Source organism: Rhinolophus sinicus, linkage group LG05 (assembly GCF_036562045.2).
Source record: "Rhinolophus sinicus isolate RSC01 linkage group LG05, ASM3656204v1, whole genome shotgun sequence".
Taxonomy (NCBI): domain Eukaryota; kingdom Metazoa; phylum Chordata; class Mammalia; order Chiroptera; family Rhinolophidae; genus Rhinolophus; species Rhinolophus sinicus.
In genome coordinates this window covers 143,852,467-143,879,285 of record NC_133755.1, presented here as the reverse complement: position 1 = coordinate 143,879,285, position 26,819 = coordinate 143,852,467, and the positions used below count along the sequence as shown (strand labels likewise).

At 34.1% G+C, this 26,819-nt stretch overlaps 2 protein-coding genes across 5 annotated transcripts in view; one reads left to right on the top strand and one right to left on the bottom strand.

Annotated features, from left to right (window-relative positions):
- NT5DC1 (5'-nucleotidase domain containing 1) overlaps nucleotides 1-26,819 on the bottom strand; it is a 125,086-nt gene that overhangs the window by 74,031 nt on the left and 24,236 nt on the right. The gene's annotated exons all lie outside the window — the stretch shown is intronic.
- COL10A1 (collagen type X alpha 1 chain) overlaps nucleotides 1-26,819 on the top strand; it is a 35,263-nt gene that overhangs the window by 1,026 nt on the left and 7,418 nt on the right. The window contains exons 1-2 of one of the 2 annotated variants that reach the window (XM_074333464.1): nucleotides 25,989-26,063; nucleotides 26,575-26,743. In XM_074333464.1, the coding sequence (XP_074189565.1) occupies nucleotides 26,590-26,743 (154 nt within the window). In that variant the 5' untranslated portion in view covers nucleotides 25,989-26,063; nucleotides 26,575-26,589. Of the gene's footprint in view, nucleotides 1-25,988; nucleotides 26,064-26,574; nucleotides 26,744-26,819 lie in introns of those variants that run through there. The other variant, XM_019741342.2, reaches the window with a different exon arrangement.

Here is a 26,819-nt window from a genome sequence, read left to right as displayed (position 1 = left end):
CCAGGAGCCTTGATGGATAGGTCAGGTTAGCGACGGCTCTTTCTTATCAGTTTATGATTTCCCTCTTAAAACCTCTGAACTGAAGTGTGCTTTCTTCTTTCCACCTATCTTTCACTCTTTCTCCATTCTAATTCAGTTTGATTTTTCTGTTTTGTTTAAAAAAAAAAAAAAAAAAGGCCCAAATTTGGGGAGGGCAGGGAGATATTCTCTCTTGTGGTTTCATATGTTTTTTTTGTTACGGTCTACTGAAAAAGAGTAACTTAAAAAAATGCAATTTCACATATACTTGATCTCCCTTTGGACTCAGACCTCTTCAACAATTCATGTTAATAGTTTTCAAATTGAAAAAACTATTTAGTTTTAAGACTTCAACATTGGTTTTTGGCAGACAGCTTTTTCAACATAATTTCAACTCTCTTTGAATCTGTCTCCACAGTTCATTTCCCACTGTCTGAGCTTCCAAGATAGCAGTGGCCAAAGGACTGAAATGAGTGTGAGAGCCCATAAAAGTTATTTGTCTAGGGTTCCACTAAACAGGTTACACTAACTGACTAGTCCCACACAATTTAGCAGTTCTCCCGAAGCTTAGAGCACTGCAATAAATTTAAGAGATGGAGAAGGACGATCCTCATTCTTAAATAAATCAAGAAAACTTGAGATTGAGGGAAAAGGGGCAAAATGTATGGAATAGAAAATATCAGGGATACATATAAGTGTAGTTTTGTTTTCCCCATTCCTACCCCAAACAGTCCAGGTAATTGCAGCCCAAGGTTAATCTCCTCCCTCTCCTGTTTAATTTGAGGGAAATAATGTTATGGAGTATACTTAGACAAAAACAAAAACCAAAAAAACAGAATGAACAAGCTGTAATGAGGAAAGATGCAGCAACCCTTCTTTCCAGGGTGTAATGGCTCCTCCATGGACTAAGGCTAGTAGCATAAATTCGGCTCTGAGAACAATTGTGGTGAGAGTTGTGATGTGATGAGAGTGGGGTGGGGAGAGGATTTAAAGCATGAAGTTATTGTCATCTAATCTTTTTTTATCTTTATATCCATTTATAGCTTTGATAAAATTTTCAAATGTAATTCTCATTCAAGATACATTACATTTTAAAAGCAAGTGCGATAGAAGTGTAAGAATATCTTCAGTGTCACTCATCTAACTTCTCCACCATCTCTACATGATCAAATTCATCTTTTAGGCAACTCTAAATTACCACTACCTCCAGGAAGGCTTCCTTATGCCCTCCCCATCCATTCCCAAAGAGAAAATCTTGACCTCCCCCTCTCTTACTTTATCCGTGTCTTCTTTATGACACTTTTTTTCCTACTTTGTACTACATATGGCATGGTAATCCTCTAACAGACTATAATAAGCTAATTTTAACACTTGGGGATTGAAAAGCAGAGACCATACGTAATATTTCTTTTCAAACCTTAAAAATCAAAGCTCATTAATTTTGTCAGAAGAACAGGGACTGGGGGGAACACAATGGAGAGCAAAGAGGGGAAATACTACAGAAAGTAAATACTAAATAAAAAACAAGAGGAAAATGGGAAATGCCATTCTTTACTTATTCCTCCCCCAAATGAAGGATGATCGGGAACAAGTGGCCACTAATTATTTTTTTCAAAGTCAACAAATATTATTGACCTTAACATAACTTCAATATATTTTTTTTAAAAGATTTTATTGGGGAAGGGGAACAGGACTTTATTGGGGAACAGTGTGTACTTCCAGGACCCTTTTCCAAGTCAAGTTGTTGTCCTTTCAGTCTTAGTTGTGGAGGGGGCAGCTCAGATCCAGGTCCAGTTGCCATTGCTAGTTGCAGGGGGTGCAGCCCACCATCCCTTGCGGGAGTCAAACCAGCAACCTTGTGGTTGAGAGGACAGGCTCCAACCAACTAAGCCATCCGGAAGCTCAGTGGCAGCTCAGCTCAAGGTGCTGTGTTCAAACTTAGTTGCAGGGGGCGTTGCCCACCATCCCTTGTGGGACTCGAGGAGTTGAACCAGCAACCTTGTGGTTGAGAGCCCACTGGCCCATGTGGGAATTGAACCAGCAGCCTTCGGCGTTAGGAGCACGGAGCTCCAACCACCTGAGTCACGGGGCCGGCCCCATAACTTCAATATTTTTATGTGATGGCATAATCAGTATTGGCCACTATCATATTTCATTACTAGAGATCATTACTGAACTTGATTTAAGTCAATGTAATTTTTCCTAGTTTATTCCCAACCCTCGATGCCTTTTGGTAGCTGCTTATATTAATTTATCATATATTCTCCCAGTGTTTGTTTGTATAAACACTTACTTATCTACCACCATTCCTGTTTATACAAAAGATAGCATAAAATGTATACAACTCTGTATCCTGCTTTTAAAAAACTTATATATCCTGGAAATATTTCCATTTCAGTAAATGCAGAGCTTCTCTCGCTCTCTCTCTCCCCCACCCCCAGGAGAAGAGTATTATTTCTTTGTGTGGATGCACTGTAGCTTATTTAACCAGTCCCTTTTAGATGGGCATACGCCTTGCTTCCAATCTTTTGCTTTGATGACCAATATTATAATGGATAACCTCATTTGTGTGCCCTTTCGTTGATGTGAAAAATACTGATAGGTAAATATATTTGTAATTTTTGATAGATTCAAAGTCATTTTAAATTGTCTGCTTTAGCCTTATAAAGGACATGTTCAAAATTCTTAAACTGGATAGAATGTATTATACTATTTAATCTCCAAATATGGTCTTAGGCAAATGTTGATTTATCATGGTCCTCTAGGTGACCTAGCAAGTGGCACTGATTTCCAGAAGAGATGCTTGAGCTGATGAGTGAGAACTCTAAATTAAAAACTACTACTATAAAGGGCTAACCAAATTGGTCATTCATAATAAGAAAGATTGGTATCTTTCTCAGATTATCCCAGATCTGTTTGGAGAAGCTAGGAAACTCCGTAACGTATAACCATCATTGGTATGTTTTCTACCAATGTCTATTAAGAACTAAAACTATGTTAAATATTTGTACCTTTCATGAATTCAAATGGAGAAATATTTCAATGACATATTATACTCAGTTGGCCACATATAAAGTCTATAAACCTTCAAAATGAAGTTCTATTCTAACAGCCTCATTTCAAATCTGCACAGGGAGTCAAAACAAAACACATAAAGAACAACGTGGGTGTAGGAAATTTTTTAATCCACAATGATGTTTTCTATTTTTATCTCGAAAAGAAATATTATATTTTCTCAAAACAATTCATTATTTTTCTCATGCACAGGGCATTATAGCCAAATCAACAAATGTAGTAAGATGTCTCTGCCAAGAAGTATCTCCTAATTATTAATCTGGACGTACAGTCAAACATTGCTTTTAGTTTGATGAGTGAAATGAAATAGAACAAGTAAGAAATTATTTAATTCCATCATTAAAAACAGCCAAATATTTCTCAGGGAGGACCTCTCCCTTTCGTAATTAAATTAACCTGTAAGTTTACCAAGTAAACACCATGAACAGTGTACTTTCAAACTGTTATAACATTACCTCACTAACCTAGCATTTTGTTTTTAAAAAAAAGCAAATACAAAATTTTGTGTACTTTTAAAAATCAACACTTTGCTGTAAGACTGAAAATAAGATTGACATAAAAATCCCCAAACACATCGGTAGGATCACCTGCAGCAAGGGGTACAACATGTTTGGGTGAATCTGTTGTCCGAGCTCAGGAAAGTAAACAAGTCGTAAGCACGCTTCTCCCCCACCCCCCAGAGGACGCTGGATCACTATGGATGGTGTTAGGACACAGGAATAGAAAGAGATCAAGGCCTCAGTGACAGTAACTTTTAATTTAGCCAAAAACATCACTACACATTTTTCTGTTTTGCTAAAATATAAAACATTTACCAATTATTTTAAAATTTCACATATTTAAACGTTAACATTACCACTAAGTAACCAAAAATAAAAATTAGATTATCTTAATGCTATTCCAAGGCAGAAAAATACATTGCAAATGTTGATCTGAGACCCATGGTTTAACATCTTTTTGATCAATCACTTCAACTAGCACATAACCAAAATAGGAGTAAGCCTAGAAATAGTCTCTTAAGACATGTATTGTACGTCACAGTTTCATAGATGCACCCTGCTTTTTCGGAGTGCAACAGATACACCTTTACACTGAAATGGTACTTGGGAACTGGCATTTACTAAATAAAATCTATTGTTACCCTGAAGGTTATTTTGCTAGACTGCATTTCTGTGCATGTATCTTTCACAAAATCCCATGGACAAGCTAAAGAAACAATCCTCCAAGGTCAAACCTTTAGCTTACCAAGGCTTATCAGCCCCCAAATAACAGGAACTATTCAGGACAACACATAGAATGTAAGACATGAACATTACTAAAACAATGAAAAAGTTATTAGGTGGAACTACATGCCACTGCTGATATTTGACTGTTTTTTTATATAAAAGCGGCAATTTCATGTAGTTCAACTTAATATGTCTGAAGCCTGGCCCAAAATAGGGGTGCTTATAACCAAGAATTGATTCAAGGAGATTTAAAAATTTGAAACCAATGTTTCACAGCTTAAAATTTAAATGAAGAAATAGAGTATTATCATTTTCATTTTGAACTCTAGTTGAATAGACACTCTATAAAACACTGTGTTTAAAGATACGATGAATGTACCCATCTGACAACAGTTACTAGTTCTCAACCGAGCTAACTTCACACTTAAGGTGTTTGTGGAACTTTGAGAGTCGACATTTGTGGCTATTCTGTGCAAGAACAGGATTTTAAAATGTACTGAACTTTTATATTCTTACCAAAATATAACGTATCTTATAATTAAAGCTAAAATCATACAAGGTTATAATTTTTACAAGCTTTTAAGAAACAATTATTAATTCTAATTAACTTGATTATTCAAAAATTAAGTTATTTATGTGTATATATGTATGCATGTATATGTACATATGTATAAATGCATACGAGTATATATCAGACACGTTTTTTTAAATGCTACGTATTAGGTAGGCTACTTCAAGCGATTAAGATTTCACTTCTTCTCCAAAAGCAATGTAATTCAGCCATCTAGTGGTAAAGTATAAAGCAATCACTTCTCTGCATTTTATTATACTACAGAAATAAGACTAGCAGTATGAAGGGGGCGGTTATAGGGTGTCTAATTTTACTGTTTCTTTTCTGTGGTGAGCTCGCAGAGTCTAATCAAGAACTCAGAAGCATTTTCTTAGTGCACCTTTAAAACGTCATGTTTAAATATTAACATGGCCAAGCATTAATTTTTAAGTTATTTTTATTATACTTTAATGAGCCATTGTAATTGTAAAACATCCTACCACAAGTTCTGTTTACCTCAACAAATAGGAAAATTTGGCTCTAAACTTGCCAACACACCTCTTAAGCCTATAGGAGATACAGTTTAGTGGGAATGGTACTATACATGCAAGTCACAGGAAAAAATGTAGTAAGTGTTATCACAGTTCATCATGGGAGCACAGAGAGAGGAATGCTTAAACCTGACTACAGCTTCCTGGATGAGCTGTTACTTAAGCTAAATTTTGAAGGATAAAATTCACCAGAAGGGCAGGAGGTATTCTATTCAGACACTGAGTGATGTATGTGAAGACAAAGGAAAAAGAACATGACATATTAAGAGAATGTCAAGTAATTTGCATGGTAACAACAAAGTTCATGTGTGAAGATGTGGAGAAACAGCCAGAGAAGACGTGGGAAATGTGAGTCGAATGTTTATGACAAGCTGCGACATTAGCTCGTCTCTTCACCTTCTGTGCTGTGTTCTCACCTATGAATTCAATGTCCATCTATAGATGAGTTCCTTTCAAGTCCATTATCTACAAACCAGATTTCTCTGCAACTCTATAGTCATACAAGAGATACTTCCAACTCTACGTGTTCTAAGATCCCACCATCATCTTTGAAAGTTCTGCTCATTTTCTTGTACTCCAAATCTTAATGAATGGAGCCACAAACCTTCAAGTGACCAAGCATAGAACTTCAGTCATTTGTTCACTCCCACTCACCCAATCAAATAGAATATAAGATTCTGTAGGTTCCACCTCCTTACTATATTTTGTAAACACCTAGATTTTCTATTCCCTCTAAGACTCTTGAGTTTAGTTGTGTATCATCTTTCATCAGGATGATTATTACAACAGTCTCCTGATTCCTAACTCCCTGTATCTAGTAAGTTTCCAATAGGGTGTTGGGAATATAGATCTGGAGAAGAGGCAAGAGACCTTAGGTAGACACCAGACAAGGGAGAAATCAGCATGTAAATAAATGGTGAATCAAGTTATGACAATGAGTGTGACCATCCAGGTAGCCCTTGCAGTGCAAAGAAGAGGACCAAACATAGGACCTTTAGGAGTCCCAACATTCATGTGATGAGCAAAGGAGAAGAAAGAAGTTAAGGAATAAGACAAGAAGTCAGAGTTGATAAGGAGGACAGGAAGAGAAGCAGTAAGGAAGCCAAGAGAGAAGAGAGTTTTGAGAAAGAGTGATTTATAGTTAGATATTTAGAAGAATGGTAGTGACTACTGAAAATAGATCACTGGACTTAGCAAGTTGGAGTTTCTGATTAACCTTATAATAACAGAATGGTGCTAAGATTACATTAGATTTGTGAAAGGAAATAGAAAAATGTGTAGCAATTATCCAAGAAGTATGACTGTGAAGGGAAAGAGGGAAAGAGGAGAAGAGAAGGAATTACAAGGCTGAAGGAAGGCTTCACTTTTTATCTTTTAGCATTTAAAGTCTTGAATATGTTAAGGGGTTTATGTAAGGATATAGTGAAGATGGACGGAGAATAACTGTCAGAATAAAAGTCCCACATGAGCTAGAGGGGGATGAATTCAGAATATAGGAGTTGTACTGCCTTGGAGAAAGAGCAATGCATCTCATTCTTTGACATGGTAGTAAGGATAACCACCATCACAGGTGAAATTAAAGGTAGAGGCGCAAGGAGCTGAAAAGTTGTTATCTAATGTTTTCTCTTATTTTTGAAACAAGAGACAAAGGCCTCTATCTCAGGGTGAAGAAGCAGGGGCCAGGATGAAAGAGCTGGAAGCTAAGTAGTGAAAGAAGTTGAATAGCCAACTGTTGTGTGCTATTTTAAAGTGTTAAAACTCTAATCATTAAAAAAAACAAAACAAAACAAAACAAAACAAAAAAAAAACAAAACTCTAATCATTAATAGATGAAAAAGAATCAAACAGTTAGCTCCTGTGTGTTCTAATCATATATTCCCATTTTATTAAAATGTGAATCTACAAACTAGTTTAACATTTGCACTTCAGAAGTCAACTGTACTTAAAATATAATGAAAATGAAAACAGTGCTTCCTTTTAAAGTGGACTATGAAATACAAACCTCACAAACTCCATCTCCTTCAAAATTTCCATTTCTCTTTCTCCTCTGTAAGGAGTGGTGTACTAGAATCAACTAGGTCACTGTAATCCTGCATCTTAGTCAAAGAAGTCGCTCAGTAAAATAAAATAGGTGTTTTGAATAAAGTTGGCATCAATTACTCCCCTAATAACATGTCCTTATAAAGCTTTAGAATCCAAAAAAACCACATTGGTACAAAAGGATATTTGATGAGACAAAATGATCAGTTTATAAATGTCTTAATAATCAAGAAAAGAGCTGTTATTATTTACAGGCTAGAGTGCAGTATTTTGTTGATGCTTTTTTCTTTAATTTAAAGCTTTATTTAAACATGGTAATTATTACAGAAAAGCTAAAATGGACAGACTTTATTCCTATTATAAATGGGAAATAGGAATAAAAAATAATGGTTTCTAACATACTATCTATAAATCTAACCTTAAATCTAACAACCCAACATCAAATTATCTTTTATCTTGGTAACACTGTGACTGTGAATCTTAAAAGCATACCAAAAGACCACATATAAATTATTTAAATATAATAGCCCTGTATTAGCAAACAAATAAGAAACAGCAGGCAAATGCTCAATATTTCAACTGAGTAAACGAATGAATACATGCAATAAAATTTTGCTCTACAAATGCCTTTTAATCACACAAGAATTTGGATGGCGTAAACCCAAAACAGTACAAATTGAAAACATTTAGGATTTTTCCTCCTGTTATTAGCCAAGAAAAATATGTATAGTAAAAATGTACTTGCATATATGAATGGGATGTAAGATGGCTGAGATGCTCATCGGAAGGCACAGAATTCTGATAGGAGCATTCTTAATGATGTACGGGGAGGGGGAGAAAAGAGTGATGGGTCAGGCACTGAAGGCAGTGGGAAGGTGGGCAGGATAACGGTACAGAAGCAAAAAAAAGGCTGAGCAAGTGATACAAATTCCAATTAAGAGCTGCAAGTTCTAATCCCCAACAAATTCAGAAAGATATGTAAATCCAGAGATGCCAAGATTTCAATTGACAAAAGGTAACAGTTTTAAGTGTCTAAAATGTTGTAAAATGTCATCTGATTCACTCATTTATCAAAAATCATAAAATCATACAATGTAAAATTGTTTCTACTTATAAAACTTAAATGCCAACCAAAACACCTAAATCAATTTATGTAATATTTAAATATGAACACTGTATACATTAAACGTAATTTTAAATGATAGTCACAAATTCACATTGATGTTTACTATACACATGTAAACTCTAAGACTCTGCAACTTCCCTACATTCAGATATTACATTAAATAACAAGAATAGATGACAGAGAGCAACAATAGCAAGAAACACCACATAAAAGCTTACCAAATATTGTTAGATTAGTGCTCCAATCTCTAAAATTTAATCAAGTACTTAAGTGTTACTCTTATCCAGCTACCGTATTCTGTCTACACTACATCATTCTAGTATAAGACACCATTTTCTCAACTGATCTCCTAGTGACCACTGATTCTCCAAAGTTCTGCTTATTGCAGCCAGAGTAATACTTTTAAAACACACATTTAATTAGGTCACTCTTCTGTAAAAATCCTTTAAGCCTGGCCTTTCATTACCTTGTAAAAGATCACACGAGGGTCTGTGTAACTATATGATCTTGCCCCTATACTTTAAGTCTCATCTTTAATGGCCCACAAGCCTTCTTTCAGGTCCTCAAAAATAGTTTGGGGGCAATCCTCAAAGAGAGCTATCATAGGGAATAAAGATAAAACACTGTACCAACACATTCAACCATACCTACCTGTGAGGGGAAATACTGGACTTTTGATAAAAAGCCATGAGTCCTAATCCTGATTCTTTGCATAAGTCAAATTTCTTCTCAATTTCCTCATCTTTAAAGGAAGGAGATTGACCAAAAAGATCTCTAAGAATCTTCAAGTTCTCCAATTCTATAATTCTTTCACCACTAATTTTACATGGAGATTACAGATTCAAGGGTTCTACCCCAATCTCTATACTGATTTGGTGCATCAACATTAAGTTCAACTATTTCCTTTTTAACTGAGTCTTTGCACTAAGCAATGGGGCACTTCTGGGAAATAACTATTTCACCAATTTCAAGTCTAGCTACCTTTTTGACAGCTGTCCTTTGGTTCACCTTTGTTAAAAACAACAGTGCTATATATGTCCCCATTCAAATGCCACTCTGTGGAAAGCTCCATCTCAGACTCAACTTATTTATTCTACTAGAGTAACATTTGAATAGGTCAGTGTTCTGTTAATACTGGCAAGAAAATAATTTAGAAGATTATAATCCTAAAAATGCAGAGTCAGTCTAGTAAAGAAACACCGTCTATTAGATTTCCTGTCATACACAGTGGGAAGAAGCTTAAGTTAGTATATAGAAATGGCATATACTGCTCTGAAATTTTGCAATGATGAAAACAGTTACTTAAGTTATTAATTATGAAAAGTACTTAATTTAATATTTAGAAGTCACTGAGTAATTTAAATTGTGTTGAATTTGCTAATAATATCATCTACACCTTCAAATTCTGAACCAAGTGTATAATTATACCAAAATGTCCTGCCAGACAAAATGTATTTTGAGAACTTTGTTGGTTTACTGTCCACTTGTGTTTATCCATGGATTATGAACCTGTCTTATAATTAAGAAAGAAAAATTTTGAAAACATGAAGTAGGCTAAAAATCCAAACATCTAGAAAAGTTTGAGCATCATCATCAATTTCCATCACTTAAATTTTTAGTGTGTTCTAGTGATAAAAACAAAGGATTGGCTCCTTACAATACACTGTAACTTATAAGTCAGTGTTATATAATATCTACTATTGAAAATATTTCTTTGGCTGGATCCTTGTTTTCCTTATTATACTTTCATTTTTTTTAATTTATAGAAGTTATTGCCTATAAAGTTAACCACTCAAAATGTGGTAAAAAAAAATAAGTCAATAAGTATATCATAATATTAAACATTATTTTGCTCATTTGTTTCTTTCCCATTGAGAAAAACAAGAAACATTCTCAAATTTTAGTTAATGATTTTGGTACATAAACCATCCAACTTTTAGCTCTTTCCTTAAAAAAACTGATGTACTGAAAACACACACATAATAAACTCTTTATCATCAACACTTCTATTATTAACATGTCCATAGTTTGAGAATATAATGAAAATGGATATTCACAATGACAGTCCTAAGGCAATGAAAGATTCAGTAGTACTAGCAAAATAAAAATATATTAACTAAACTTGAGGATTACAGTTGTCTATCCACTGCATTCAGATACTCAGAAAAGTAGACAATCATTGATGATGGCATGTATAGTAAATTGCAATGAAAACAAATGCCACATTATTTTCTATTTTGCTTTTTGTCTTTTTGTATGACTTATTTTGGAATAATTTATACTTGTACATATTACAACATTCAACAAGACCAGCATACAGTGAAAAGTCAGTCTCCTTCCCACCCCATCCTCCACCCACCCAATTCCCCTTCCAAAAGGCAACCACTCTGACTAGTTTCTTGTCTATCTTACATAAACTGTATGAGATTTTCTGTTATACAACAATTATGTGTATTTTACATAAGTGCTGTTTACTATATACTCTATTCTACACACATTTTTCTACTAAATATATTTGGAAGTCCTTCTATTATCAGTCTATAATAAGGTGCCTCCATCTTTCTAATGACTCCTTAATGTTCTATTGTACACATGCACGAAAATATACCTAATCCTTATTAAGGACTATTTGAGCAGTTTCCTTCTTCTGCTATTATGAAAAATGATGTAAAGAATAACCTCGTATATACATTATCTGCACATATGCAACTGTATCTATAGGATAAATTCTTAGAGATGGAATTCTTGGGTAGAGGCTACGTGCATTAAACATTTTTCAGTCTGTATTAATTTACACTTCCTGCAGTTTCTATCTGCAACTTATTAATATGAATAAGAGTGTAATCTTCACATGTTTAAAGCCATTTGTGTTTCATTTACTGTTAACTGTTTATCTTCTTTGCCCATTATTCAACTGGGTTTTGTTTTTAGTAACTTTTAAAGAAACTCTTTCATATTAGCATCTTGTCTATTACATGAATTGTAAATTTTTCTCCTAGTTTGTCACTTGTCTTACATTTGCTTGTATTTTTCTTTGTATGCAGAATGTTTTTAATGTTGTCAGATTAATACATCTTTTCTTTTACGGTTGCTGGGTTTTGGATCATACTTAGAAAGGCTTTTTGACTCCAGGGTTAAACAAATTTAATTTTGGTGTCAGATGTACAAGCACAACTTTATTTTTTCAAATGACCATCCATGGGGTCAAACACCATTTATTGAGAAATGCATCTTCCACTGATTTGAAATGCTACCTTTATCATATACTAAATTTCCCAGTGCATTTGAATCTCTTTCTGGACTTTCTATTCAGTTTTAATACATTATTTTTAAATAATATAGATCAGAAAGAATTTATAGTACAATGACGCTTAAGAAATATGTTATGTTGTGTCATAATTATAGTAAACTATCAGATACAGATAAAATAAATATTTCTGCTCATCTTAACTCTTACTTGTTAATTCATTTACATTTCCCCTCACCCTTGGCACATACGTACTATCTTTCTTTAAGGAGAAAGTTTCCAAGTGTCCAGCTAAGAATTTTCCTTGCTTTAACCCAAAGCGATTTCTTTCCCCCATTTTGAGTGTAGCAACTCCAATTAATTACTTATGCCATGTAGCTTCAGAGAAATTTCTTCTTCCTCCTTTTATTTCAACTTGCCAGGTCAAAGTATGATCAAGTCCATTTAGCAAGCTATTTAGAACCCCAGGTTGATGCCACATACTCACCAAGTACACAGGCAATGTCTTTCTACAGCCTGGATAACTTTTTATTTACTTGATTCCCTTTTAACCATATACTAGACTCAAATCTCAGAATATCTACATTCATTCACTCTGAGAATATTTCAACATCATACTCTATGTGGATTCTTTTCCCTCAGACCAGGTCCCCCCTGCTGGCAACTAGCATATTTTTAAAATAAATCCAATAACTTTCAACGAAGTTGTGCAGAAAACAGTCAATGATGTCAAAGATCTCTTATTTTAAAAAGTCTCATTTTGAACTAGATGCCAAACAGAAGCCTCATTCTCCGATCGTGCACACTTGTGGCTGAGATATGGTGAGCTAGCTCAGTTGTCAGGGAGAAATCACTGGTTCACCCTCTGGTTTCCTTCCTATTATCACACCCAGTCCTCTTAAAGATGATATTACTGTTGTAAAGTCTAAGAAATAGTCATCCCAGAGTCTGCTGTGGATTACAAATAAACTCTAAGAGTCCATTTACTAGCTTATTAGAAATCAAGGTTAATTTAAATACATCAAATATTTGAGTTCTATATTTAGAATCTTGGATTAAAAGTAGTATGGAAAACTAGGCAAAAACAAGTTCAAGAAACATACTTAGCAGCTCAGTGCATGTGAATAGAAGTTGGTATTAAATTTTAAGTTTACATTCTAATGTTGTAATAAGAATAAATGTTCGTTTGCATATTTTCAGTTATAGAAAGAATTCCAATTATATAAAGCCCAAGAAAACCAAACATTCAAATGCAGAATGTTCAATACCAGTAGTAAATGAGCTCTGGATATCCTCATTATAAAAAAAAAAAAATCAAATGACCATGTTCATTTGTGTGAAAAATCATAATGAAAAGCTCCTAATCTCTTCTTTTCTCAAGTAGTAAAAAGGTTTAAGACATTCCTGTTAGAGAAAACACATCACAACCTACCACTACTACAAATTCAACCATGTTTCAGTTAATGACACTTAGTAATAATCTTTCTTGATTTGATTATAATAAAATTAATTACTATAGTTAATTTTTTGAGTAAGTGACTTATTTCTAGGCTTATCCATAAAATGATCACTTGCCTTAAAAAATATATTTAAAAAATATATATATACATATATATGTATATATGTGTATATATGTGTGTATATCTATATCTATATATATATGTTTAATAAATACAAGTGGCACTGCAAAATGCTGATTAATAGCCACAAAAAATGGCACATTTCTGTTCATTAACTATGGCTAAAGGATTGTTGTGACTTGTTCGCAGTTTTCACAGGAAAAAAAAAATCTGTAAGTAGTAGAACAAATTCATCTGAATAAAGAAATCAAAAAGGTAGGAAAATGCAACAATACCAGTGACAATTCCTTTAAATATTATCCATGTCAGAGGCAAATCTAACATGAGTAAAGTATCAGACATTTTGATATTACTTCTAAATACTATTCAAAATAACAAAATACTATCTAAAGGAATTTCATAGTAATAGCAAAATGGATATGACAGAACCATAACCTTTTCCAAGTGAGATATAAACCAGAATGTCTGTTTACTATCTACCAACTTTCCCCACCATAAAATATAGATAGAGAATAGTTAATACAGGTATTTGGGAGCATTTAAACTTGATTTCCATGTACTCAAACTGACAAATGTGTGAAGAAACTGGGACATACAGAACAAAGACCTTTAGAACAAGAAAATATCTCTTAGAGCTGGTAAATACAGAAGCTTACATCTTCAGTGGTCTGAAGAAAACAGCAAGAAATGAAAAGACACAAGAAATGCAGTGCCAAATTGTATTTTTCAAGGTGGGAAGAACATTATAAATTTATTTCACTGATTCCTTCCTGCTTACCTCTGAACTACTGCCATGAACCTCTGAGTTATTATTCTATCAAGATGCCCTGGTCGCTAAAGACATTTCTTCCTATAAGCACAAAACTTAGTTTCATTGCACACTATAAATAAAGGCTCTCATTTTCCTCTATGTTTATTTTCAGATTCCAACAAATTTTAACAAAATTATCAGAAGCAAGTTACAAACTCACTTAATATACTTTTTTAATTAAAATGTATTGGGGTGACAATGGTTAGTAAAGTTACACAGGTTTCAGGTGTACAATTCTGTAATACGTCACCTATATATCACATTGTGTGTTCACCACCCAGTTAGTTCTCCTTCCATCACCATATATTTGACCCCATTTACCCTCTCCTACCACCCTTCTCCTCCCTTACCCTCTGGTAACCACTAAACTATTGTCCGTGGCTATGATTTTTTGTTTCTTTGTTTGTCTTATTCCTTTGTTGCTTTCAGATTTTTGTATTAGTGAAGTCATATGGTTCTCAACTTTTTCTGTCTGACATATTTCATTCAGCACAATATGTTTTAAGAGTGAAAAATGAGTTTAAGAGTGGAACTAGCAATGACGATATATAAAATAATATGAAATCTGAAACTATGCAGGAGATTCTTTTTCAGTAGCCAAATTAGGTTGTATGTGGTTTTGGTTTGTATGTTATTAAAAATATATTTTTTTAACTCAGTGCAACCTCTACTACTTTTTTCCCCCTAAGAATATGCACAGGAAACAATTTATATTTTAGGTTGAAAAAAAGCAAAAATGGTGTTTAATAAAACAGAGTTTGTAGTATTCATGTCTTTTAAAATTAAATTACTAAAATTGATCCCACAAATTCTGAGAAATAAAGTGGAACACTTATGAACTGTACTAATATTAGTTTCGTATTTTAGAAAGGATATCCATTTGGTCCCCACAAAAAGCTTTTTAAATATTAAAGTAATAATAATATCCTGGCATCAATTCAGTTTGTTTTATGCATTACAAATAAGCTATGAAATAAAAATAAGAGGTAAAAGATCTTTTTTGGGTTTTCATCAAAATAACTTCAAAATTTTCCTGAAAAAAGCAATGCCTATGTATTTTCTAGACTAGAAGCATCTCACATTTACAATGCTTTTTTCCCAGAAAAATCACTTACTGAAACAATCAGGACCCTGTACGTAGTTTTTCAGGAAAAGCTGATCACAATCCTAAACTGGAAACATTCTCCTGTTGGAAACTCTAATAAAGAAAATGTGGTGCTAGCTATTATTGTATAAGAAGAAAATAACTTTTACTTGAATTTAATTACTAACTATAAATTTCCACTAATGACAGATGCAGAAGCTTTGCAAATAAACTTAGCATTGCAAATTCTGTAAAAAGAACAATCACCTATCCTCATCAGAGAAAGGAAAGTTAAAAAGAAAAATTTAGTAAAACATTCTGTACCATCATTCAGAGAAGCGCCAGGTCTTTTCTTGAATATACAATAGCTTGGAGTCCCACTGGAAAGTCGGGAAAAGAGTAACATAAATTACTTACTGGGTCTTAATGAGTTATTTTAAAAACTTGAATCTTTCTTGGCTGGAGGATAGCAACAGACAATACATAAGATGCCATATGTCTGCAACACATATAACTAATGAAAATCAATGTGTAAAAGATGTAAGGAATGCTAAAAAAATCAACAATAACAACAAAAGACAACCCCAAAACAATGCATGAAGATATAAACAGGCATGTGAATACAAAAATACATAAAGATACAAACAGGCATTCAAGAGAAAACCATTGGCCATTAAACATATAAAAATATGCTCCCGTCATTAGAAATCAGGAGTATGTTAATACAAATAAAAATCCAAAGAGACAGCATTTTACAACTGATTGCCAAACCTTAAAATTTAGATGATACCAAGTGATTGTAAATCTTATGCTCTGCTGGTAAAACATAAAATGGCTTTAAGCAAAAAATTTCGCATTAGCCAGTAAAATAGAAAATATGTATACTCAATATTCTATGCCTAGGTACACTTCCTAGAAAAGTTATTTTGCAGGTAGTCAAGAAACATGTATAGGATCGGCCCTGTGGCTCAGGCGGTTGGAGCTTCATGCTCCAAATGCAGAAGGCTGCCAGTTCGATTCACACATGGGCCAGTGGGCTCTCAACTACAAGGGTGCCGGTTTGACTCCTTGACTCCCACAAGGGATGGTGGGCTCTGCCCCCTGCAACTAAGATTGAATGCGGCACCTTGAAGTGAGCTGTGCTGAGCTCTTGGATGGCTCAGTTGATTGGAGTGTGTCCTCTCAACCACAAGGTTGCCGGACTGACTCCCGCAAGGGATGGTGGGCTGCGCCACGTGCAACTAACAATGGCAACTGGACCTGGAGCTGAGCTGCGCCCTCTACAACTACAACTGAAAGGACAACAACTTGACTTGGAAAAAATCCTGGTTCCCCAATAAAGTCCTGTTCCCCTTCCCCAATAAAATCTTTAAAAACAAACAAACAAAAAAAACATGTATAAAAATGTTTAAAGTAGCATCATTTTTACCAGCAAATAAAAATAAGCTAAATATCCATCAGCAGATTAACAAATAAATTCTGATATACAAATACTATGGAAAACTATATAGCAGTGAAAAATGAATCAATAACCACATGTATCAATATGGGTAAATCTCAAAAATATAATGTTGCATCAAAAAAGCAACTTGCAAAAGAACACACAGTATAATTCTTTTTAAATAAAAATTTAAAACATGCAACAAAAAGGTTATTATGGGATATATATGTGTGTGTTTTGGGGGGCGGGATATGGAAGGGTATACTTTCTATGAAGGCTGAGGGCATAACAGACACAAAGTTTGGCAGAGTTACCTATACATGGGGACACGGAGAATGCAGTCACGGAGGTATGCATAGGGGCTTAAAAAGTAGGGGTAACGTAGGTTTCTTAGTCTGGGTAGCAGATACATATATATTCACGTAAGGTTCTTGCAGGTCAAATAAGAAAATCAAAGTGCCTAACACACAGAAGATGCTCAATAAATGCAAGTCCAATTTGAAGACAACGTTGAATCAGATCTAATTTGAATGATAATCTCAGAATATTATTTAAGAAATGACCCAAAGAAAACTCAAGGACCTCACTAGGGCTTCAAAGACAACTTTAACATAAATGGCTTTTACCTTGAAGAAAATGGCTTAATATTTTTAGTGTCTCTTAAGCAAAACAAAGTTAAATTCCTATTTCTCTCTTCTTCCCAGCACAGGAAGTATCTGAAGTACCATAGCTCATAAACATACCCCAAATGTGCACTTTTTAATTGAAAAACCAGACACTAAAGTGCTATAAAGTTAAATTTGAAAACATGGAAGTGCTCTTTATTGGCATATGAAATGTTTTTTAAAATTTTGGTAAATTTATCAACATGGCAAGTCAAGTACATTTTAAAAGCAGTTCAATACTGTTATAGTACGACATACAATACATATTAAAACATACAAGAATTTTGTTGTGTCAGTGCTGACTGTAAAACAGTCTAAGAATAGATGGTTTTCAAACACAATCATTTCTCAGTATTACTGTAGAGTCAGCTTTTAAATGGTATTATTCAAAACGTAATTGTATTATCTAAAATCTACATGAGTTTAACCAACATTTGTATCAAATAACACAGAATTTTGATCCTTTAAGTTAATAAGCCACAAATTGTTACTAGTAGACTGAGAACTACCCCTTTCCAAAAAAAAAGAAAAGAAAATCAAAACAAAAAAACCACATTTCGTAAGGTCAATTGCTTCCCACAGGCTGCAAAAGTTAAAGTTTCCCCCTAAATTTTCCTACTAGAATTTTTTACCAAATAATTCTCTTTTCTCATTATATCTATAGTTTTTATAGTTTTGCTATATACTATAAACATACATCTACTTTCTGTAACTGCACTATTTTATATATGACTGCATATATGATCAAAACTCCTTTTACTAAATTAATCTTTAAAAGCTCTTCTTGGCTGCAATTATATAAATCACACTAGTTGCAAAATTAAAAAGCAATTACAAACTAACATTTACCAATGTGAGAAATCAAGGGTCATGAAGGAACTCAAGCCAAAACCAGTACTGGAGGCAAAAATGGGAAATATCCAAATACCTATTCTTATTCTTTTAACATTAGAGTTGTAATCACGGGCAATTCCCTGTCATTTTTAACTTGCGCTAAATATAAAATTCTATACAAATATGAAAATCCGAAAATGAAATTCCAAACGTATCCTATATGTAAATTGTGCTGCTCTTTGCAAAATCGATCATACGCGTAGATTCTAATGTTATTCCATCAATTCCACTCAGAAACTCTATCTAAATATGCAACACAAATAATTAAACTGCTATGAACTCAAAATTAAGAGGCAGTGTTATGTCAATGAAACTTTATATTGGAACACAACTTATACTATACCCACAATACTGATCTTAGCTAAACTTGGAGAAAAAGATTCTTTGATAAGTATGCTAGTACTAGTTCAAAACAGGATAATACTAAATTTAAAATGCATTTTAAGGTTTTGGTGCCAATAAAATTATACTATACTTGAGTTCTTTATGTTGCACTTGACAACTCAAAAATGATTTTTCCATTTGAAAGGCAGGAGTGAACTAAAGATAGGAATTAGATGAATCATTACCTCAAAGTTGAGTTATTTTGAACATATTAAATCTGAAGAAATATTAGCATTTGAAGGAGTAGGTCAAAGGGTTACCTAGAATATATTACGTATAAGAGAAATCAAATTACAAATCAATTCATAAAAAGCTGGTGTCTCTTTTAAAAACCATCAAACTCTCTGAAGTTGAATCCCACATTAAGGTTTACCCATTTAGGTGATCCAGAGGCTAAGCAGACAGGGCCCAGCGTTACTTAAACTGAAAACTCTGGGATGTACCTTAATTGTTAATATGAGTAAGTTAACAGCTGCGTGAGCATTAGTCTGGAGGGTGGGTTTCTTGGTACCACAATCCATGTTGCCCCCTGCCAACACTGTGCTTGGTACCTTCTAGGTAGGTGGAGTTGTTCTGAGGTATGATAATAAACAGGGGAGCAAAGAGATGCAAATAAGAGTGTCACCGTGTGACTTCCCAATTAACACTTTAACTCTCTATCTAATTTCTCCTTCGAAGTTAGCAGTCAGACTGCGTGTGAAAGCTGAACTTGTAAATATTGTAGGAGCTGTTTAAATGGCCGAGAACTTGTTGGGTGGCCAAGATCCTTCAAGATTTCAGCTTGAGGGGCCAGAAGCTCTACACTTTTAATTGGGCAGGTTACTATGGAAAAACAGTGATGTCATTAAGCGCCTGGGGCACAAAACTATGAGTTCTTTAAGTAATGTAGCAATTTACGTGTAATAGAAAATAGAATATAAAGCTCTTGTTCAAACTTTAAAAATGATTCTCAGTATTTCTTGACCTGGCCTGAAGTTTCAGGGGTTTTCATAAACACCTGTTTTTAAGCATGAATTTCTCCTTTCAAACCCTTAGCAGGTATCTAACCACCAAACCACATTAGACTATTTACACAAATAGATCATTTTTAGCTTCTGGGCTCTGTAATAACACCTACGAATGTTCTTTTAAAACTTTTTCAAGAAGAATGAGGTCCAGCTAGGTGGTGGTGGAAGCTGTGGGTCTCCAAGTGCCCTAATTAAACTTCTGGGCACTTTTCCCATTTCCACTGCTAAAAGACTGAAGGATTAGCGGAACAGGAAAATCAGTATCCTGCTTGCGTAAGGAGACGAACACATTAGCTTAGTCGGTGGTGTTCTCCCTCAATGGGTTCTCTCACCAACAGCTCTTCACCTCAGAAAGTGAACTTGATTAAACATTAGGGAAGGAGACACTCATAACAGAGAAACTAGTTTCCTCAACTGAAGAAAGAAATGATTGATCTAGATGACCTTTAATAACCCTGACAACTCTGAGTCTGTAAAAGAAAAATAATATTCTGAATCAAAAATGTATGTATCTTACAAGAAAATGTTGCACTTAAAAAAATCACCCTTATAAGCAAACTAAAAAGACAACTGACAGACAAACTAGGGAAAAATATATGTAAACTTCACAGAAAAGAAGTTTATATTCCTAAAATATAGAATACCTATAGGAAAAGTGGGCTAGAAATACAGTCTTAACTCTATGAAAAGATGTTCTACCATGTGCTTAGTAAAAAGAATGAAAATTACAGCTGGGCCAAGATTCCGATGTTGACCTCTAAAAAGAGCAAATATCTAAACAACATATCCTACCGGGGAGGCTGTGGGAGAACAAGCACTGTCACACATTACTGGTGGAATTGCAAAATGATACACCACCTATAGAGGAGAATTTAATGATATGTAACAAAATTACAATGCATTTATCTTTGACCCATGAATCCCAGTTCTAAGAATTTCTCTCAAAGACACTCAGGCAAAAATAGGTACACACACAACATTATTTGCTATAGAAGTATTTGCATTAGCAAAAGAGAGGAAATAACACAGATGACCATCAATAGAGAAAAGGCTGGAAAAAAACACACAACAGCAACGGTACAGTCGTACAATGGAGTACTATGCAAGTGTAAAAAAAAGAATGCGGACCACCTTCCATGTTATGCAGTGATCTCCAAGATAAACTTTACATAAAAAGAGGTAAAATAAAGTATGTATATTATGATATTTATCTAAAAAATTGGAAGGGGATATGAATGAATATCTATTTTTAAAAAAATAGGATAAACCTAAAAAACATTTTTTTAAAGAGGTTACTTATGAAAGAGGGTGAAACCCAGGGTAGGTAGGTCAGTAACAGAAGCCAGACTTCTCTGAGTGTTCCCTGTGTTATAAATCTGACTTGGGAAATATGCACTGTGTGCTGGAGCTGCCTCATACTGTTTCTTGGTAAATGTTCAGGTGCTTTTAGAGCCAGTTGTCGTTACCTTGGTAGCTCAAAATGGGCCATGGTGGGAGTATCTGCACCATGAATATCAGTAAACACATCTCCCCCATCTCCAAGCCAGTTAAACATTTATCAGCACACTACAGAAGCAGTAAATTGAGTAGGTAGCATTACTACACGGAAATGAGCCATTTTAAGTGACTTTAAAGCATGGTAATTTGACTATATAGCTCTAGTGGTAATATCAAAAGAATTGCAAAAATAATCCTAAACTGTTTTCAATATTGTGGTGTGAATTTTGGCATTGTTATTCTGAGAAATTGTGAGTATTATGGAATAAAGCAAATGAATAACTTCGTTACTGTAATGAGAACTAGGATTTTTACCATGGGACTAAAGAGCTACAGGTACAAGTTTGAGGTCATTACGTACAAACCCAATGGTCCTGAATGCGAGCTAGATGCATCAGTATGAAGCCATGATGTCGTCATACTTAACATTACATGAATGAATTTCCTAGCTCTGTCCACAATAACCAAAACCCCCTAGGACTCAGTCACACAGACTGTGGTCTCTAATTTCTATTTCCCACAAAAGGAACCAAGACTCCCTGATCTGTAAGTACAAAATACTAGAAGAAGTTATAAAAGACTACTGAAATCATGTCAAAAGGATTCAGGAGCCAACAATAAGAAGCATCTGCTGACCAACGATGGGGAAAACTGTGAGCAATAATAAGAATTGCCATGGATTGAAACACATAAAACATGTTTAAATCTATGAGTTTATAATGATACTCGAACACCTCACTGGGCCATCTCTGAAGGATGCTAGGAAACATGTTTATTGTTTTATACATTGGAAAAGGCATTTATCCTGCTTTTTCTATACTAACTGTACTTCAGGGTAACTAAATAGTTAATGAAGGAGTGTTTTTCTTTATAGAAATATTCTAGCTAATAAACAAAGGAGGAATGATAGAATCAATGTGTAAGTAATGATCAACGCCGAGTAATATCACAGAAAAAGAGACAACCAACAAGGAAGGGCCTCCTGATGGAAATACACCACACTACTGTCTATAGTGTTCTTGCCAGAAAGAGTGTGAGTGTGTGAGTGTGTATGTGTGTGCGTGTGTGTGTGTGTGTGAAACCTGAATCAGACTGAACCTCTAGATCTAACTACCAATTTACAGAAACTATAAGATACAGAAAAAGCATTTGAAGTGACAAAAAACCCAAATTATAGGAAATTGTACAGGATAGATGGCCCAGTTTTTCAACAAATAAACCACAAAGGGCAAAAAGAGACATGAAACAGAAACCTACATTAATAGGGACCTATCAATTAAGGGTAATTCATGAACCTAATTTGAACAAACAATAACTCAATCCATAAAAATACATATGATTATGTATTAAGTGTGTATGTACACATGCCTACTACCTACCTATGTGTATAACTATATATAATGTGTGTAACTATATGCATTTGTGTATAACTATATGTATAATTATATGTATTTGTGTAACTATATGTAACATATACCTATGTGTTTATATATGTATACTTATATATATGAATATGTGGGTATGCACACATAAGGTAACTTGGAAAATTTGAACATGGACTAAAGCATTTGATAATATTAAGAAATAGTTAATTTCTTAGGTACGATGAAGATACTGTTTTAAAGAAAAAGGACTCCTTATCTTCTGGAGAAATACACTGAAATATTCATAGGTGAATTGGTACAATACATGAGATTTGTACAAAATATTGGGGAGGGGTGAATGGAAGGATAGAATAGCAATGATCTGAGATTATTTTGAGTTGGGTGATGGGTATATATGCATTCGTTGTTAACTATCCTCTCTACTTCTGTATAAGAGAAATTTTCTACAGTAAAGTTAGAAACCACATGAACAAAGACCACCAAAAATTATGTAGCTAATATTAACAAGCTGGTAACAGAACACTGATATCTGACTAAGACATTCCAACTTAGGAATCCATCATGATCACCTGAAAAGCTTTTCAAAACATAGTTTCTAAACCACCACTATCTTAATGAACCTCAAAGAGCGAAGGAATCTGTCATATCCCTCAGGACTGTGGGAGTGGGGGGAAAATGTTGAGAACCACTGTTTAAACACCATAAGGGTGGGGGCTCTACACACTGTTCACCTAGTTTTTATCTCCATGCCTGACACATAACAGGTACTCAAGAAATGTCTGGGGAATTAATGAATGACCCTGGGAAGTGAAAATGAAGGTTAGGTTAACAGCAGTGAATGTTAGATGTGCAAAAAACATTATTCATATTTGATATTTAAAAAATCACTTAGGTTACTGAGTTTAAAGAGCATGGCTCTCTGTTTTAAGTGGAAAGGGTTTTCATCATAAAGCCACAGACTAGTCACTTCAAACAGCTACAAGTAAACTCCCAGAATAAAAATAGTTTTAAATACACAATTGGGTGGGGTGTGGCTAGCAAATATTCTGATTCTACAATCTGTTTTGGACAAAACAGTGCTTCTTAAGTGACTAACAAAGCAAACAGTAGTCAAATTTCGTGTGCTGAAATAACACTATTTGCAAAAGGGTTGAATGTCCAAGTCTTATTCAATAAAGATACCACATTTTCCAAAGTTAAAGGGGAATATAGAATGACAAGAGCCCACATATATTTACATGGCCCAAAAAGAAGGCACATGACCACCTGGATAAAGATTTTGTCCCTAATAAGTACGAAATGGAGTCAAGCCCACTGTCTGACCATGGGAAACAACAGAATACCTCAAGCACATGAATAATCTAATTTTAAAGATGGCAGGAGCCTAAAAACCTAGTCCAACCTTTTCATTGTATTGATGAAAACATAGACACCTAAGAGGTTAAGGTGAAAAGCTCTGAAAATAACTGGAGTAGCCACAGATGAACAAACACTTTATGAGGGGTACATTGCTACATACATAGGTATGACGAGCTGAGAATTAATCTTCTCAACTTTCCATGAAGGACTTCTGAAGGTTATCAGTCTCAATTATAAACAAACAAGTGTGTGTATGTGTGTGTAACCGTATATACACATGAAAATACTAGAATATGTACTTCCAATAATTCCTTTCAAAACAAAATCTTCAGCCTAGCACTCAAAAGCCTCCACAATGTTACCCCACCTACTTTTCCAAAATCTTGTCCAAATGGACCATAAGCAGATGGAAGCCAGCCATTTTCTCTCACTTCTCTTTTGTGGTCTCTTACATAGTGGAGTACATATTATCATTACAAAAGCTATTCCATAGATAATTTCCAAATGATGGAAGAATGATTAGAATATGAACTTTTCAATTCTGTTAACCTGAAATGATACAAAAGCCACATTTCATGTGAATCTATGAGTATTATATAGAGACATATATGACAATGTAGATTTTTAATATGACAACCAATAAAAGGTTTAAAAATGAGAGTTAGGAGAAAGGGAGGCAGTGAGATGAGTTATCCATTTACACTTCTACAAGGTACTATACAAGGCTTTGTTTAAAAGACATACACAAAATTGTATGCAGGGAAGGGAAAAAAAAGAATAAAGCTTTATTTTGTTCACTGGTCAAATATTCAATCATTTCAATTACCGACCAATCCTGATTCCTTACCATTTTAATTCTAGAGATTAAAAACAAACACACATATCTATGCCTGTGTATCAAATGCTCCTTCTCACCTATTTCACCTGTATAGTTGATTTGATTTAGCTCTAAAATGATGAGATTAAATAAGATACAAAATTTGGCCTCTCAACTTTCTACCTTTATTAGATTCTTTAGGATGTTGAAAACTGATTTTAAGAGCCTCCTAAAATTGTTAAAGAGAATACTAACCACTGAAAATGACAATGATAACATTTACTTTCATCCTTGGAGAAACAATGTTTCTAGATGGGCTGATTCAAGATCACTGAAGGGAATTACAAGGTAAGCCAATGACAGTTTTAAAAAGCTGAAAGCAAAGTTTGAAGAATTTTTTTCTTCTGAAGTGAACACAGCAACCTTATTTAAGCAGCCATGATATGACATTATATAGTTAAGGGTTTCTGCAATCTCTAAAGTAAAAGCCAAAACTAATCAATGAAATCTGAAGTCATTTACTGAACACAGTTTAGTACTGTGAATAAACTCAATCCTTCAGGGTAATTATATTGCTAACTCCACTATCAACTTCATGGATGTCTTGCCTCTGGAAAATTAAAAACATTTAATATGAAAAAAACTGAAATATTTACGTTATCATATTTAACATTTCTTATGAACTTCTGAGGACTTACACTCAAATCTAAAATAAAAAATAGCATACCTACACTTTCACCACTGCATTTCTCTCAAGCCTAAAAATAAGTAAGCTATTTTCATAAAAATTTAGGAACACTAGTGGACACATTGATGGCTTTATGTATTAATTGAAAATTGAGATGCTGGTTTAAATTCATACCCCCCTCCAAAAGATTTCTTCCCCTACTTTTATATACTACCAAATATTTTTAAACAAATAACACAAGAATGTGCTTTTCAAAAATATAAAGGGGGTAGTATCATCCCATCATGAACCAACCTAAACATCTGAGTAATAACTTCTAAAATAAAATTACAGAAAAAGATGGTGCATGGTTAAAACTATTAATATATATTTAAGACAAAGAGTTTATTTTTCAAAAGAAAACAAGGAAAAAGACAGCTCAACCTGATTTGGTATGTCTGCCCGATAGAACTTTCCACCATAATTAGTGTTTTCCACTTCTAGGGGAGGAGCTTCACCTCATGTAGTAAGGAAAACAGTATAAATACTGCAGGATAGCTCTGGAGAAAGAGTATCTTCTGCTTTGCTCACCTGAGCACAGCAGGGCTCAGGGCTGCCATCTCCAGAACTAGCACTCAGGTAAGTCTATGACTCCATACCCACAAGTGAATTTCCATGTTAGCTTGCTTGGAAACAAGCTTCAATAAATTAACTACTTAGATTTTTGTGATTTAAAAAAATGGTTTTCTACTAAAATGTACTCAGAAAGTTTAATTTTCATCAGCCTCTATAAAAGTCCTAAAAAAAGCAGGTTTGGAAAAACGTGCTCTAATCTGAATTTGAAACTATTGGATACTTTTGTCTATGTCAAAGATCTTGAATTATTTAATACAGGCAGCCAATTACAATTTGTTTCTTTTTAAAATCACTTCAGTTTTAACTGATTACTTGAATGTGGTTTCTAAAAACAACTAAGATATATATTCATGTAACTAAAATAATTATAACTTATTACTTTATGGAATATATTCAAAATATGTAGGATAAGATAAAAAAAAGTAGATAACTATATAAGGAATTTGTGTAATATTAGAAAAACATACCAGGTCAATAACAAAGTTTTATGAAATTATTCTTTTCTGTTTTTCAGAATCCATCTGAGAACATGTTGCCACAAATAGCCCTTTCGCTGCTAATGTCCTTGAACTTGGTTCATGGAGGGTTTTATGCTGAGAGATACCAAACACCTACAGGCATAAAAGGCCCACTACCCAACACCAAGACACAGTTCTTCATTCCTTATGCCATAAAGAGTAAAGGTAAACTGAACTGTATTATTTTCCTCGGTTAACTAGTAGATTGTTGCTTTCTACAATCCTAATGATTTCTTTAACA